We start from the raw sequence: 17916 nt of genomic DNA, 5'->3' as shown, positions 1-17916 counted from the left end.
AACCTTGTTCTTCCAGCAGATGTTGAAAAAAATCATTGTAATAATAGAGAGGATGTTGGATATACACTTCAGTTCAGAACTGAACAGATGTCAATGTTGTAAACCATCTGGTTCAACCTGAAGCACTCACCTGTGGGATGAATTGAATCAATGGCTTGACAAGAAAGGACTATGGTTGGCCAGAAATGATGGTTTCAGTCTTCTCAACATTAAATGGGAAGATGTTATCACTCATCTATAAGATGGACTCTCCAATAATTCAAAGGCAGTCAATTGACTGAGCAAAATGGTGGGTGATGTTGGCAGCATTTTCAGAAAAAATGCACTTGAGATGATGCTCAGTAAAAACTAAATAAAAATGAGGAGATTGTAAAGAATTGTTGCAAGGTGAAGGTGGATAGCAGTAGGGGAATGATATCACATTGTGGAGATGTACTGAGTACAGGGTCCTTGCAGTTTACTGTCTTACTGTTCGGGGATAGTGTGACATGTCGTGGTCCATCTCAGAACCAATGACATAGGTCAAAAATGGGATGAGATCTTAATAACATAGAATGTTACACAGCACAGTACAGGCCCTTCAGCCCAAAATTGCAAGCAAATTTCGGAGCTAGGAAAGAAATTAAGAAGCAGAATCTCATAGTACTGTCCAGATTACACCCTGTGCCATGTGTCGGTGAGTTTTGGAGTGGAGCGACAGATGAGTGAATGAGTGGAGGGATGACACAAGAAGGAGGGCTTTAGATTCTTGGGCATTGGGACCAGTTTTGGGGAAGGCAGGGCCTACAGAGAACAGACAGGCTGCACTTTGAAGTACCAGGAGCAACATCCTCATGGCTGGGTTTCTGGTGCTGTAGAGGAGAGTTTAAACTAGCTTTACCAGGGGATGGAGAAACACTTCAGAAGGGAGAAAAGCAGAACTGGATATGAAAGTCAGAAAATTTAATGAGAGAGTCTGAAAGCAAGAGAAAAACAAGGTTAGAAAGTAAACAAAAAAGGAGTCTGGCTGTGCTTAATGATGCATACCTAAATGTAAGGAAGGTTGTGAATACAGCAGATGAGTTGACATCTTGGAAGTTTGACATTATTATTACTACAGAAAAGTGGCCTGATGGGTGGAGTTGCAGGGGACAGGACTGGCATCTTATTGTTCCTGTTGGAAAGTTTTATTCAAGATGGGAGGGGTGTGGCAGGTAATGGTTTAGAAAAAGAACAATCACTCCTCAGAGAAATGATGATCTGTTAGAAAGATCATCAAAGGAGGCTATGTGGGTTAAATTGCAGCTTTTATTGTTCTTCATTCACATTGTTGGCAGTGTACTATCGACATCAAACAGTCCAAGGGAGGTAAACGAGTCAAATGCAAAAGCACTAGGGCAGTAATAGTAATTTACTTTTACAGCGACTGTATTTCAGTAAATACTAAAGGTAAAGGTACAGAAATCCCAAGTTACATTCAGAAAAATTTTAGGCCGTAAGTATTAAAACACAATGAAGGATGGGGGGAGGGGGGTGGTAGTGGTGTCATAATTCTAGATTTAGTAGATTCACAGAATAAAACTGGATAAGTGAAAGAAATGTCAATGAGAGAACATAGTAGCAGTAATTATCATAATTCGTTCAGATTTAGCCAAGTTATGGAAAGGGACAAGATAAAATAAGAATAAAGGTTCTAAACAAGATAAGGATAAGTTTATTCTCGTCATAGAGTTATTCAGCAGGGAAACACGCCCTTCAGCCCATCTCGTCCATGCTGACTAGATATCTATCCAAGCTTGTCCCATTTAACTGCATTTGACCCATATCCTCTGAACCTTTTCTATCCATGTACTTGTCTAAGTGTCTTTTAAACATTGTAATTGTATTTACCTCTACAACTTCCTCTGGCAGCTCTTTCCATAGACCCATCATCATCTGTGTGAAAAAGTTTCCCTTCAGGTCTCTTTTAAATCTTTCCCCTCTCACCTTAAATCTATGTCTTCTAGTTTTAGACTCCCCTACTATGGGGAAAAGACTGTGACCACCCACCCCATCTACACTGTTCATGATTTCATATACCTTTATAAAGTCACCGTGCAGACTCCGATGTCCTAGGGGAAGAAAAGGCCCAGCCTATCCAGCTTCTCCTTATAACTTGAGACCTTCAGTCCTGATAACATCCTCATGAATCCTTTCTGCACCCTTTCTAACAATCGTATCCTTCCACAGATGGGCGACCAATGAAGGTAAGCATATCATATGCCTTCTTCACCACCCTGTCTACTGTGTCGCCACTTTCAGGGAACAATGTACCTGTACCCCTAGGTCTCTCTGTTCTACACTACTTTCCAGGCCCTACCATTTACTATGCAAGTCCTGCCGTGGCTTAACTGACCAAAATGCAATACCTCGCACTTGGCGGAGTTAAATTCCATCTGCCGTTCATTGGCCCACTTCCCCAGTTCATCTCAATCCTGTTGGAATCTTAGATAGCCTTCTTCACTGTCCACTACACCACCAGTTTTGGTGTCATCTGCAAATATTTTAACGATGTTAATAACTTTGTCATCCATATCATTAATATAGATGGAATTGGTTTATTATCATCGCACATACCGAGGTACAGTGAAAAACTCATCTTGCATGCCATTCATACAGATCAATTCATTACACAGTGCAGATGACAAACAACAGTGGAACCAACACTGATCCTTCTGGGATGCCACTGGTCACAGGCCTCCAATCTGAATAACAACTCTCAACTACCACTCTCTGTCTCCTTCCTCCAAGCCAGTTTTGTACCCATCCTATAAAACTGGCAAAAATGGACTGGAAGCCTTGAGGTAAATCACTGGGAGCAATGACAGACATTTGAGGAGATTTAGAGGGCTCAGGAGTAAACATTTTCCTGCAATGTGGCAGAACTGCCAAACCTTGCACCTCCTGGACAACAAGACGCATAGAGTGTAGCATAAACATAAAAAGATGCATATGTCAAACACAAGTAAAAGCAGAAGTGTATAGAAAGTGTAAGAGTGAAATTAAAAGGAAAATTAGGAAAGAAAAGGCAGGGCAATGAAACAAGTATTGGCAAGAAAAATCAAAGAAAACCCAAAGATGATTTAAATGTGCATAAAGGCCAAAAGGATAGCTAAGGAAGTAAGGATTATTCGGGTCCAAAAAAAAAAGTAACCTGTGCATGGAGAAAGAGGATGCAGTTAAGATTCTAAATGAATATTTTTGCAACTGTATTCGTGAAGGAGGGGGAATGATGCCTTTTTTGTAGTTAAGGCAAATTAGTTTGAAATATTGAATGGATAAACCACATAAAAGAGGAAATAAGGGATAATCATCTTTATAAAACGGACAAGTCACCAGGTCCAAATGAAATATATGCCAGGTTGTTAAAAGAAGCAAGGGTGTGAATTGCGGAGGAAATATTTTCAGTCCTCTCAGGCTTCAGGAAGTGTGCTAGAGAATTGGAGAACTGTTAATGTTGTGCATTTAAAAAAGGAGAAAGGGTTAAACCAAGTAACTACAGGTCAGTTGGTATAAGTTCATTGAAGGGAATATTACTGGAATCTATACTGAGAGACAGTGTAAACCTTAATTTAGGAAGACACAGATTGAGCAGAGACAGCATGGATTTGTTAAGGAATGGTCATGTCTGACTATTTGATTGAATTATTTGAGAAGCATTGAAAGGTGCAGTATATTTTACATGAAACAGCTGTGAAAATGAAAAGAATAGCAAAAAGTCTATAACTGAATCATAACCTCAGAAAACATGGTTGAACAAGAGATGGAAGTATTCAACTGCTCACAGCAAACAAGCATCTTCTCACAGATTCAGTCTTTTAATTTCTGTGCCTCGCAGTATTTACTTGGTAAAATCTTGTTCAATTGAGATTGTTTGTTGGACATAAGCAATTGCTATAGCATCAGTTTAATGTGCTTTCACTTGATTTGTGGCTTATGCTTGTAAGGCTTGATACTGTATGTAATGACCTGAGCTTTAGCTAACCTCTGGGTAGCACCAGCTGTTCAAATGTCTGAATACTCAACGCATTGCTGTGAATTGCTGGTTGAGTAGTGCTCCTGTTTTGGCAGGTTCCAGGTATGCACATTAATCTGCTGATAGCAATTCAATGGATTTACAATCCAGTTGGTTTACAAAAAAAAACACACATCTACAAGATGTTGTTTAAGAAGTTACTCAGCTCTTGGAATAAAATGCATCAGCAACTAATTAGAACACAAAAAAAAGCTTAAAAATTTTGGTTTATTTCCTTGACACCAAAAATTTCAAGGCAACATCCAAACTGTCAGACTAAAGTTAGCCAGTAAATCAGATCTGGTGGAACTTAATTCCATGGCCTCATTCTAGTTCAGTTTACTGTGAACCATTTGGAAAAGCAAACAAAAGTCACATTACTTGCAAAAATAGCCTAATCAGTTTTTAGCAACGGTCTTCATGCACACATCAACTGGGTCTTTAAAAATAATGTTCATCACATAGCCTCATCTAAATTCATCTTCCCAAATTATTGTTAAGATTCAGAGAGATACCGGACAGAAATGAGGCCTTCAGCTTACTGAGTCAGAGTTGACCAACAAGCATCCACGTTTACACTAATCCTACGCTTACCAATTTTATTTTCCCCACATTCTCATCAACTACTTCCAGATTCTACCACTGATCTACACATTCTGAGCTATTTAAAACGGCCAATTAACCCACCAACCTGCATATATTTAGGATGTGGGAGGAAACCGGAGGGTCCGGAGAAAACCCACATGGTTACAGGGAGAATATGCAAACTTCACATAGACAACACTGGAGGTCAGGATTGAACCCAAGTCACTGGAGCTGTGAGGCAGCACCTATACTGGGCTGCATTTCTGTGCCACTCCAAAAGGAAAATTCACCTGAACAAAATTACATTTCTTTATGGCAATTTGAACAATTGCCGGCATAACAGAAAATGTTCTGAGAGTAAGCAGTTGCTTATTTTTCCGTTTAGTCTTCATACTCTAAAATGAATTGGATCCAGCTCAGAAAAAGTAATTTGAATTAAACTCCATTAAAAGGAGGGAGAATCTGATGCCAGCTGCCCAACAGCATTGGAAATTGTAAGGTATGATGCCCTACCCAATCTTCATCATCCTCACCACCAATAACATTTGTCTGGATCTTTGGAGTATGCAGCCGCAGAATTGAGCATGTATCCAGTGTGGGTATTCAGATTGGCATAGGCCTCTCACCCTCCCATTGCCACCTCAGGACTCATCTAGATTAAGTGTGGATGGTGTAAGCTTAACCCATTCTTCAGCTGGCAGTCTTGCTAAAGAACAGCACAAAGGCAAGTACATTGTAGGGTCAGAAGGAGCAGGGCTTCTCCATGCTTCAAGCAAATAAATTGGGTCCCTACTGCATTCTCTCAAACATGCTACCCTGACAAATATTCTTAGATATCAGGCTTTCTGATACTAAATATCAGATTCAGCTGCAGCCAACTAGCCCTGGGTTAATGAGGTCTCTATCATGATGCTCACTGCAGTGCCTTGTTCAATAGGATCACCAACTCCCTTACTCTTAATTTGTGGCTCCTCATCACCTTTTCTGTTTTTCTACAAACCTGGACCTCTCAACAACCCACCCTGTCTGACAGTAGCTGAGTCTTATCAAGAATTTTGGGATATGAGCTTAGATGAGACCATATGACTAGTTATATTTTTAATGACCTGGTGGACACATACAGGTATTTATCATGAACAATGGCATCATATGGGCCAGAACCAACAGTGCTCCTCTGATGAACAAGTACAGACAGATCCCTATGCAGTACATAGCTCTCTGCTCTGTTTTCATTTCACTCCTTTGCTTGAGAGAAATCTAATTCAGCACTAGCCTATCGCTTAGTAAAAGTTATATTAAAGAACTTTCATTCAGAGCTTTATAAAATTCTTATAATCTCTGGAAAAATATTTGATTTTTTTCCTATCACCCACCCCATCTATCCTCTTCCCCACCTTTCCCTTTGCCCCTGATTTCCACCATCTCATCCTTCGTATAACATTGCCAACTGAAGTAAAATTAAACTCTCCTTATTTCCATACAACACAGGAGGCCATTCAGCCCAAATTGTCTCTACAGGCTCTCAGAGCAATCCCATCCCCTCATTGATTTCCCCATAAGCTATTTCTCCCATATTCCCAATCAACGCCCCCAGAATTTATCGCTCACCTACACAGGAGGGGCAATTTACAACAGCCAATTAACCTGCAACCCACAAATCTTTTGGATGTAGGAAGAAACCAGAGCACTTAAGAGAAACCCATGAGGTCACACAGACAGCAAGAGGTTAGGATTGAACCCAGGCTATTGGAACTGTGAGGCAACAGCTCTAACATCTGCACCACTGTGCCTCTCCCTCCACCCACCAATCTCCACCATTTTCTGTCCTCTTCCCCCTTCTAGCCAACACGTTCATTTTACCTCTGTCTTTGTCTATCCCCTTTGTCGTTCCTTTTCTTCTCTCCATTTTTTATCTGTCCACTCCGTCCACTAATTCTTACTTTCATGATCATACTTCCCCCCACTGCCCTACTCACCCCTACATCATTCTACTCTCTCCTACTCCACCACCTAACCCCATTACCTCAATGCTAAGTAAAGAGATACATTCTCTTTATAATCCATCTAAACAATTGATTTCCTAGTCATGTAATGCATATAATTCAACAATACACATCAACAATATGATCAGAGTACACACAAGTTGAACTCTTATTATGTGGACAGGGGCATATTCTAATCTATTCTGCCTTCCAGATATTTTTAAAATGAGTTTTCAACTCTAATCTCTCAAGAGAAGTAATAATCTGGACACATTTTACAGAGTTTCAGATGAAGAAAATGCTATCTAAAGTATAGCAAATCAACTCCAAATGTTACTCTTCAGCTCCCTGAAGCTAAATATAAGAGTGCTGTTGAGTTACAGCTTTCAAAGGGAAATAATTTTTGACTGACATTGTCTCACATTATGAATGCATGCACGTTTCATTCTAAATTAACACAGGTTTAACAGTGTACAAGGTTTCAATCCCATAGTGTTGAGAGTCAGTTTAAAATATCTCCCTTACATCAGTTTAGATGCAAGAAATGGACAAGAAGGGATGGGGGAGGTGTGATTTGAAAGGAATTTTCCAAAGAGATCCTTTAATAAGAACACTAAAAGAACCTGAAAAATTGAGTGGGGCTGAATTTCAGGTTGTGAAACAAGTGTTAAATCCCTCATTTAAACAATTGCCTGTTTCACACATTTCCTTTGTACCATCTGGGCCAAAATGGAGCGGATCGGATGTGGTTCAGACATTGATGGAATACGGGAGGTGGTCTGTAAAAATGGTAATTTTACACACCAAAAGCTGAAGTGACTTGCATTGTATATGGACAATCCTAAGAGAAAATATGACAGTGAAACGTGGATTTCATATGATTTTCAATTCATTTGACCAAATCTATACATGAACTTAGCATTGCCCTATTGATTTTTAAACAACAGTTGAATTCCCAAATCTGGAAAGTAAATGTTGATCAAATTAAGATACAATAGAAAGAAGCAATTTATCTAATTAAGGTTGATCTCCTTTAAGGTTATTGGGTTAAGACCAATTCTGAGTCAATTCATTGTGTTATTGCAATTTAGGAAAGAGCATGAAAGATTGGAGTAATGCTAAGTTAACAACTGCCTTCTTTCCAGGCTGTGACATGGTATTATCTTCATTCATGGCTATTGAAGATTTAGGAGCTTTTCTACCCTTCAACAATGTTTGACAGTGGCTTGTTTTTCATTTTGGTTGAGAGCCTCATTTGTTTGCTATCTGCCTCCATCTTTGTAATCATCTTGACTGTAAGATCACATGGAACCACAACATCCATATGGTCAAGGAAGGCAAGGTCATGATCACCAGGCTTTCGAAATTTTCTTTATAATTTATTTCTATTCACTTAAAATTACATAGAATCTGCTTAGTCTGTGATTTTGAAATAAATGGGCCCTATTCTTGAATACAAGATCCTGCATACCATATCACTTCTTGTCCAAACTGGGAAGTTTGTATTTTTTTTTGGATAATTTGACCTATTTCTACAAACCGGCTGAGTGTGCTGAGATGTGCTGAACTGCCAGTTAGGTTTCATAAAGAAAAGTACATTAAAATTCTCAAAGTGAACACACAAAAGTACATCTAAATTTTCAACAGAAAAATCGATGTTATTGCTAGACAGATGAATTATGAGCATACCTTGTTCATTCTTGTGCAGTGCCTCTGAATTTTCTCTCCACTGTGGTTCTAGGAAATGTTCAGTTGTTCCTTTGTTGATCAAATACAGATTTTCATATGGTTTGGTTTCATATCTTCCAGCTGGAGATAATGAGGAGAAGCTGTCATCATTGTTTTCTTCTTCCTGTGACATGGTATTATCTTCATTCATTGCTATTGAAGAGTTTGGAGCGTTGTCAGTTTTCCACCCTTCAACAATGTTTGATGGTAGCTCATTTTTCATTTTGGTTGAGAACCTCACTTGCTTGCTACCTGCCTCGATCATTGAGTTGCCCCTGAAATCATCTGATTGTTGTGGTATGACTCCTATGTCTTCTGTGGATCGAATTGAGATCAATTTGGAGAAATTTTCTGACTCAGTGGAGCTGGTACTGGGACTGCGCTTTAAAATCCCTTTCCTTTTTGAACTCTCAGACTCTCCTTTCCCTAATGTTATATTTGGTACATCATTGTAATATTCTCCAGGCTTCCGGATTTGCCTTGATGTGTTGCTCATTAAACCTGTAGAACTCCCTGGTTCATAATTTCGGTCCACATTATTGTCTCCATATTGACCTTTCCACGTTGATGCATTGGACTTTGTACTGTCTTCAACTGATGAAGGTCTTGAAGAAAACAGACTACCCGTGTCTGGAGACTCACTCACAACACCTCCTTCTACTGCATTTTGCAAAGGCTCTGTGTTTGATTCGATAGCATAGTCAATATCATCTTTTGGGGGCTTATTTCCACCTTGCAGAATTTCTGACAGCAATGTTGCAGAATTTCTTGGATTCTTTTGTCTCATATCAGCACTGGGATAGTTTTTCTTTGAACTGGAAAGTCCTCTCATTGAGTCACTGTTCTTTTCTGGATTTTGTACAATTTCCACATCATTGTAAGCTATTCTGCTATCATCCATAGCTGTGGGACTGGGCTTGAAGTAATCGATTTGTTTCGAAAGTCCTGGACTTCTAGGTGCATCAGTCTCATCACGGGAAAACCCTGGTTGGGCACTTCTGGTTAAAGAGCTGTCTGTCAGAACATCGAAATCAACAGAAATGTTTTGAGCCTCTCCTACAGTCCAAAACTGTGCTTCTTTGGCTGACCGTGATGGTTGACTGATACTAAAGTCAGTATAGGGATTTATTTCTGACATAGGTTCATCTATTGCTATAACAAATGAATCACTGTTGGACAGAAGTACCTCAGTGCCTGGGGATGTAGACTTGTCTTCATAATCTTGATTACTTCTCTTACTCTGTGCTTCTCTGATGTCTCCTTTAAAAAAATTAATTATGATTGCATGAGAAAAGGTATGGCTCATTGTATTCCATCGGTAATATACATTGGTTACAAATTAAAATATGCCTTCTGAATACACTTCAAGTGACAAGTGAAAGAATCACAGGTTCAAATTCTGTAACAACTTAAATAAGAATGTCAATCCAATCCATCACATTAATCCAACAAATCAGTTGAGACCAAGTCTGCAATAAATTTGAATTTCTAAGACTCATGTAAGAAAATAGTTCATAATGAAGGGAGTTGTGTCCTGATGCAAGTCATTAACTTTTTTCCTTTTGTCATGAATTAAATTTGGTATATCTGAAAGATTTTAAATAAACTGTCAGACTCGGTGGTAACATTGTCTCTTTGAGCTCAAGTCCCACTATAGAGGCTTAAGTGCCTAAACTAAAATGAAACTGAATGAATGTCACACTCCCCAAGGAGTCATTTTTCAATTGAGGCGATAATAAGGCCAATCAGCCCTAAAATTGGGTTGAAATAACTCTGAAGAAGAGCTCACCAAGTGCCCTGGCCAAGGTTTAATTTAGCCAACAACAGGCAACTTATTTCATTGCTACTTGCGGGGTGTAATTGTATCAAGATTGGTTGGTGTTTCCTACATAGAAACAATGACTACATTTTAAAAGTTGCCCATTGGTTGTAAGGCACTTTGGAATGTTCTGGGATTGTGAAGAGAACTATATATCTTTCGTTTCTGCCCCTAATCTTACTTGTTTCCATTAACCAGCTGGAATTCAAATTGTTCCTTGCTTTTTTTTAAATTAACAAGAACAAATTCACAAAAAGTAATTTTAAGGGTCACTGCAAAGGCTTGCAAGTGGGTGTAATTAGCTGAATTTCATCATGGTGATTGATTCTAACTGGGGCTGTGCCTGGTTTTGTGGGAGGAAGCATCTTGTGGCAAAGTTATTTTCAGAAATTATCACTATAGATCTTAGACACTTGATTTGCTCTGGATGTAATTGGCTTTTAAAATTCCATTATCTTTTTCACTTTCATAATGTCACAAAGTTGTACAGCACAGAAATAGGCCGTTTAGCCCACCATGTCAATGCCAACAATTGTATACATCATCACCATCCCTGTTTGGTCCATGGCTACCTAGGCCTTGGCAATTCAAGTGCAAGTCTAAATGCTTCTTAAATTTTGTGACGGTATCTGCCTCCACCACCACCTCCTCATGCAGTGCATTCCAATTCCAACAACTCCCTGTGTTAAAGAACTTTCCCTCAATTACCCTCTAAACATCCTCCCTCTCACTGTATACCTATGGCCTCTTGTTTTAGAGAACTCCACCATGGAGAAAGATTCTTACTATCTACCCTATTTAACCACCTCATAATTTTGTACAGCTCCATTATGTCACCCCTCGGTCTCTTTCACTCCAGGGAAAATAAACCCACCCTATCCAATCTCTACTTATAACTGGAATGGTCCAATTCAGATAATACTTTGTACCCTCTCCAGCATAATCACATCCTTCAAATTAGAGTGGTGATCAGAACTGTACACAATACGCCAGGTGTGGCCTAACCAATATTTTACAAAGTTGTACCCCAATTTCTCTCTGTTCATCAGCACTCATTAGGGCCCTACCATTTACCGTGCATGTCCTACCCTTATTTGGCCTTCCAAAGTGCATCACTTCACATTCATCAGGATTAAATTCCACCTGCCATTGCTCTGTCCAACGTTCTAGCTGATCAATATCCTATTGTACCCTAAAACAATCCTCCTCATTATCTACAACACCGTCAATTTCTGTGTCACCTGCAAACTTACTTATCATATATCGTACATTCACATCCATACCATTAAACTCTGTTTTCATCAAAGGCCCCAGCAAAAATCCTTGTAGTACACTACTGGTCATGGACTTCCAATCAGAAAAACAACCCACTACCACCACCCTCTGCCTCCTTTTACTGCGCCAATTTTGGATCCAATTTGCCAGCTTTCCTTGGAACCTTTTGGACCAGATTACCATGTGGAACCTTGTCAAAGGCCTTACTAAAGACAACATCTACCACAGTCTGTTCATCAATAACCTTAGTTAACCCAAAAAATTAAGTCAAACTAGTGATAAAGGATTTCCCATGAACAGAGCCATGGTGACTATTCCTAATCAACCCCAGCCTTTCCAAATGAACATAAATCCTGTTAGAAATTTTCTCTAATAATTTACCTCCCACCAATGCAAGGCTCACTGGCCTGTAGTTACCTAGCTTATCTTTGTGCCTTTTAGCAACATTTGCTATCCTCCAGTCACCTGTACCTTGCCTGTGGCCGCTGAAGATGTAAAAAAAATGTATGTCAGGTCCCCAGCATCTCCTCCCTTGCCTCCTATAGCTGCCTGGATACATCTCATCAAGCACTGGGGTTTTAACCACCTTTGTGTTCCAAGCCATCTACCAGCCCCTTCTTCTTAATGCTATAATTCTCTAGAATGTCATGTTTCCCTCTCCCTGCTCTCCACCTCCTATGTCTTTCTTCATAGTGAATGCAGATGAAAGTATTAATTTCAGACTACATCCACATCTCCTAGCTCCATGCACAGATTGCTCCTTCGGTCCCTAAAGGGACCTACTCTTTTCATGGTTACCTCTTGCTCCTCATATCCCTTATCATTCTGGGTTCCCTAACCTTGCCATCTTTACCTTCCACACTTAAAGGAACATGCAGGCCCTGAACTTCCATTAACTTACTTTCAAAAGACTCCCACTTATTGAATGTCGTTCTGCCTGCAAGCAACTGCACACAATCTATTTTCATCAAATCCCACCTGATGTTATTGAAATCAGCCTTTCCCCAATTTAGGACCTTAACTTCCAGACCATTCCTCTCCCCTTCCAATAATTACCTTGAAACTCACAGGAATTATGCATTACTATCCCTTAAATGCTCCCACACTAACACTTCCACCATTTGCCCAGCCTCATTTCCCAAGATGAGGCCCAGTACTACCCAATTTCTAATAATTTTCTCGGCATTTCTCACTGGTTTGGACAACGTCAAGACAATAAAGCTGAATGAAAAACAGCACACTATTGTGAAAACATAAGGCCCTGGCATCCAGATAATTCAAAGATGCCTCTTATTGATCATAAGTGTTACTTTCTGTTTATGTATACATCCTACAACTACAAAATATCTACTTTCCTATATGTGGCCTGTGGTATTTGGCACTCATTCATGATGTCTTCAGTTGTTACGTCCATAATTGCTATGTTTATTGACCAAGAGTTCAGTCATCATTTTCAAAGGCAGTTAAACAATTATGGTGCAATGTCACAGTCAATAAGATAAGGCCTCTCCTTCAAGTGATTCCACAATGCAAAGCACATGTAGAAAATTGGGTATATTCGAGACTGATGCTGCTTCTAGAGCATATGGGAGAGAGAGGCTGGGGTGGGACCAGGATTAGCTCAGTAAATCGAGAAACTGAGGCAAGGTTATGTTCTTGGGATTGGTTTGGGACTGGCAGGTGGCAGTCTGCTTGGAGGGGTGAGGGTATGCGATTAAATATCGAGTGGAGGCAGGGGTTGTACTGGAATTTTGTAAATTCATTGTGTAGATTCAACTGCAACTGGTAAGCTTTTGGTATACATGATTAATTAGACAAACTCTCCACTGCATGATGTAGAACAATGGCTGCTTACTTAATCACCACATTGAAAATACTGGGTATGCTCAGAACTATACATTCCAACAAAGGAAATGCACACAGTATTCTTAAAAGGGAAATGTACTAAGAATAACACTACATTGATCTCCATGTTAATTAAAAGAACCATTCCTATCTCTGTTATATTAACTTCTTCACAAAGTCTCTCAGGAAAGAAGGTTTCTGCTCACATAATAGATAGCCCTAGTGATTTCCAAATGAGATAAATTAGTTGTTATGTCAACTGAGGTTGGTTAATTTCTTTGTCAGATTTGAGATCATCCATCAGTGACAATGGATAGTGTCGAGCGCTTTGAAGAATTGTGCATTTCACAAGATCTTTATCACTAGTCTTAGATCTAAATTTCATGTGGTTCTCCAAATTATGCAATACATACTTCATGGTGATGTTTTTAAGGTTTGTTACACACACGTGGATGTCGATCCTCTATCTCACAGTGTACTTGCGGAAAACAGAAAAGCACAAGTTGTGCAAAAATAAGTGCAGCTCCTGGTAAGTCTGTCATGAATGTGGCATTGCACTGTAATTCTTTAAAACTTTGTTTCCATCTTTTCCTTATGGCATGAGCAGTACAGGTGACTTTCTTAGTATTTGCAGAAATCTCCTGACATCATCATTTGCAAGCAGTGTGGAAGTTTCCTAAGGTTACCACTGTTGAATGGTGGTCCATTGTCTGTACATCATACAGTCCAAAGACACTATCAAACTTTAAAATGATAGCTTCCATGGGGTGCAGAACTGACAATTTCTACAATGGGAAATCTACTATAGGTATCAATGATCACAGGCACTTAATCACCAGGGCATATCTGCAAAGCAAACACTAATGTTAAGCCATGGCCTTTGAGTAACTCTTAAAGATTTGTTTTGAATCTTGTCGATTTCCAGTCATGGTTGCTTGAGAACCATACCTCCTCACTTAACAATACTTATGTGTTCATGAATCCTTGAAGGTCTTCATGGGCAATGCCAAGAACATGTTTCATTCACAACTGCAGGATGAGAATGTGCTTATCCTGTAGCAGAAAATCTGAGGAAGAAGCAAACATAAATTCATCATGAACTTCATACAAACCATGCAGAGTTTATGCTTCTTTTTAAATGGAGTTTCAATTTTTATGATTGCGTTGTTAAAAAACAGGGATGAAACAGCATTTTGCTTTATGCAGCTTTGATTTTGATTTGTGTCATTGTTTTGAGCACTGCATTCATGCTGACATAATCAATATGCTGTGCTGTGAATTTTTCTTCATGAGTAGTGGGGTCAGTTGTAGCTGATGCATATGTAATCTCTACAATGTGAAGATCTGACACGATGTCAAAACTCAAAAGTATCACAGTCACCTGAGATTTTGCAAAATGTTCTGTTATCATTCTTGCTCCTGAAAGTCATTTGCAAGAAAAGCATTCCCAGAGTTGTCAAATATGTAGTGCCATAAGGGGAACTATTCCAGCACTTTCTTACTGAGTCAGAGTAGGGCAACAGTGAGATTGTTAAAGGTTCCTTCACTTATCACATTAACAGATGCACCCATATCAACCAGTCCATTGATCCTCAAGTTGCAAATACTCATTCCTACTCATGGCTGAATACTCTGGCAAGTGCAGTAAATAACAGTGTGCTCGCAATCACCAAAGTCATTATTGATCTTTGCATTGACTTCAACACTTTCAGCATGAATTCTGAAGCATTTTGTTTGCTGAAAAATGAACTCTCAGGAGGTGGATGAATTTTCAAGGTGACTTGCATGGTTTCCTTTCAGTGGTTTGAACGTCCTGCTATAACAACAACATTGTTTGAGTTCTGCCTTTCTCAATGATGCTAGCAATTATTTTCTGTTAATGGTTTTGAATAAAAAGTTCCACACTGGTATTTATTTTCTTCTTGGATCATATTCAGACATTATCCCTTCTGGCCTTTCTACTTCAACTTCTCCATTCATTGAAAGTGACAATGATCCTTCCAACTTAAAGAGTTTGATGTTCTTTGTAAGGACTTTCCATAGAATTTGTTTTGAAATGCATCCTTAACTGAAGCGTTTTCAGCTTTCATTCATGATCAGAACATACACATTTTTGCAGCAGGTGTATTCATTATTGTTCAGTTGTTTCATTTGCTTATTGGAGTGTCAAATGGAACGCAGTTGTCATATCTGCCGCAGCTTGCTGTAGAGCAAAATATGTTGTAAGTGCAGCTTTTGCTTCTGTTTAATTAGCAGGGGTTGATGATGTCTCACAACTATCCTTTAAGTCTTCACCATCACACTGTAGTATGAACACTTCTTCTTGTACCATCTGATCCTGGCACTGCCCCTTCACACCTGCAAAGGTGCCACTTTTCCTGATAGGATAGAACTGAGAATGGCTGCAAATCTCCAAGAAGGCATGAGGCGAAGCATGGCCATCACTGTCTTAACATACTGAATATACTGAGTGTTACCATTTGGTCAGAGATATAGTTTTGATGTTAGTTAACTTGAGTAACTAAATTAGATGTTAGAATTTACTGCCTCCTCGGCAGCTAAAAGTATAACTGACTGGGTTATAGACACAGTCTGCAAGGATCTTATTAAATTAAACATCAACAGCAAAAATATATTTGTGGTATTTAGAGTAACAGCAAATGCATGTCCAGTGTTTTCACCTTGTTGCCAGTGTAATTGTGATCCTTAATTAGACAAAATCACTGCTCAATGCAAAACAATGACTGCTTTCTCGACTATCACTCCCATTATAATGAATGTGTTTCAAGTTGTGCACAGTCTTAAAGAGGAAATGGAACAAGTGTGTAAGTATGTGCTAGAATCTCCAACTTCATTCTTTGATGAACTTCTGGAATCTAGAATTTGGAGTATACTGGATTATTTAGTAATTCATGGGTTAATGAAGGATCATCAGAAAAGATTGTTAAAAATTATTAAATGTACATTGCCTTTTTAAAAAAAGGTTGAACAATATGAAATGCAAGTGAATCTGTTGTATATGGATTATCAGATGATCTTTGATGGCTCATGTGAAGCTAACCAGAAATCATTCAAGAAAGTGATAGAGGAGGCATTAAAGGATCCAAAGTGGATTGATCACAGGTAACAAGGAATCAAGGTAAACATGAGAACAGTTGGACAAAGCATGTTTCAACAGTAGGTGTTCTGCCCAATTTTTAGCGCTGGACAATAAGTTTGGACGTGGGGAACACAGTCTGATTGTTGCCTGTCAATGAATCAGATGGCAACAGGTAAGGGCATACAGTCTCATGAATATGACAACTGCTGTTTAAAGGATATTAGTATAGAACAATTTTATCCAGCAATAAAGGATTGAAAGAACCTCAAAATAAACCAGTCGTGTTTTTTTATGACGAGATTAAAAATTCTCCATGATTAAAGAGAATGCCTACATATTTTTTAAAAGATGAATCAATTGGTGAGCCAACAAACCACATTAAGAAACAGGAAAGAATTTGTATACCTGAGGAAAGCATGTGAATAATTCCTGCTTGTCTGCAGCTTTAATCATTGCATCTTTTAGCGAATTAATTTTATTCTCATCAGAAGATAAGTAATGTTGAGAAATTGATGTTAGAAAATTGTTTACTTATGTCAAAGTCTCTCAAGTTGGACACAACGTAGCTTCAATCTTTTTTGTCTTAAATTTAGAAAAAATATCCTGTAATGTACAGTCAATTTACTATTTCAACACCTCAGATTATTGAGACAACTGGAAATGAAAATAGAAATAGTGATCATTAAGGCTGAGTTTTATAGTGGTATCTCAGAAAAAGACAAGTAATATCTTGAGATTCCAGACTTAAATCCATTACTGGTAATTCCCAGCAACCAACAGCAATCCTCATCAAAAGCCAAGTGGCAGAGAACACGAACAATGTAAACAACATGCAAGTTAATACTAAACAAACTGGAAGTCTTCAACCTTAATTTCCCAAATGTCCTTTTAAAACTAATATGAAAGAACTACTGTTAAAATTAAGACCTGGGAACACCAGAGACTGGAGCTTCACAGAATTGATCCAATAAATGGAAAGAATACTGTTGGACACCTATCTTTAATAGGGACTATTAAAATGCTAATTTTTTTTCCAACAGAAGAAAAGTTTGTAGTCTATGATTCCTAGCAGCCCTGAACACACTAGCACCCCTTGAAAAGCAATTCAGCTTCAGAAATAATATGGAATTTAAAAACAAAATGAAAATGCTTACAAGAATATCAGAAATCTCTAAAACAGATTGAGAGAGGCACAAAATCAAATGTTTCAGATGAGCTGTCACAAAATATTATTGATCAACTTCATCAGCACTAACTACCTGGTATTTATTCCCACCGATCTATCATTAGCAATTACTGGCTTACACGTAGAGTATGTTTTTGAATGAAAGATATCACTAATGAAACAGGGAGACATCTTGCACTTAAGGGCTAATTTTCCCACTGAACTACTTCTGCGGCCACATATATCAAAATACCAGGACTACACTTCCCTTGGTTCTCTGTCCATTAGAACTAATGAACAGAAAATTGTGGATAACATTGTAATTATTTCCTGATGGGCTCAGCCAGTGGGTGAGAGTTCTGGCAGAATGAACTCTTGACGGTA

General features: G+C 38.7%; 1 protein-coding gene across 4 annotated transcripts in view; it reads right to left on the bottom strand.

The window, feature by feature from the left end:
• The window catches only part of LOC127575055 (synaptotagmin-like protein 1), a 198593-nt gene that overhangs the window by 60895 nt on the left and 119782 nt on the right, over window positions 1–17916 (bottom strand). For all 4 annotated transcript variants that reach the window (XM_052024688.1, XM_052024687.1, XM_052024686.1 and 1 more), the window contains exon 7: window positions 8290–9588. In XM_052024688.1, the coding sequence (XP_051880648.1) occupies window positions 8290–9588 (1299 nt within the window). The remainder of the gene's footprint in view (window positions 1–8289; window positions 9589–17916) is intronic.

Source organism: Pristis pectinata, chromosome 10, assembly GCF_009764475.1.
Source record: "Pristis pectinata isolate sPriPec2 chromosome 10, sPriPec2.1.pri, whole genome shotgun sequence".
NCBI lineage: Eukaryota > Metazoa > Chordata > Chondrichthyes > Rhinopristiformes > Pristidae > Pristis > Pristis pectinata.
Note: the sequence above shows the minus strand (reverse complement) of the source record. Positions and strands in the feature narration are given on the sequence as shown.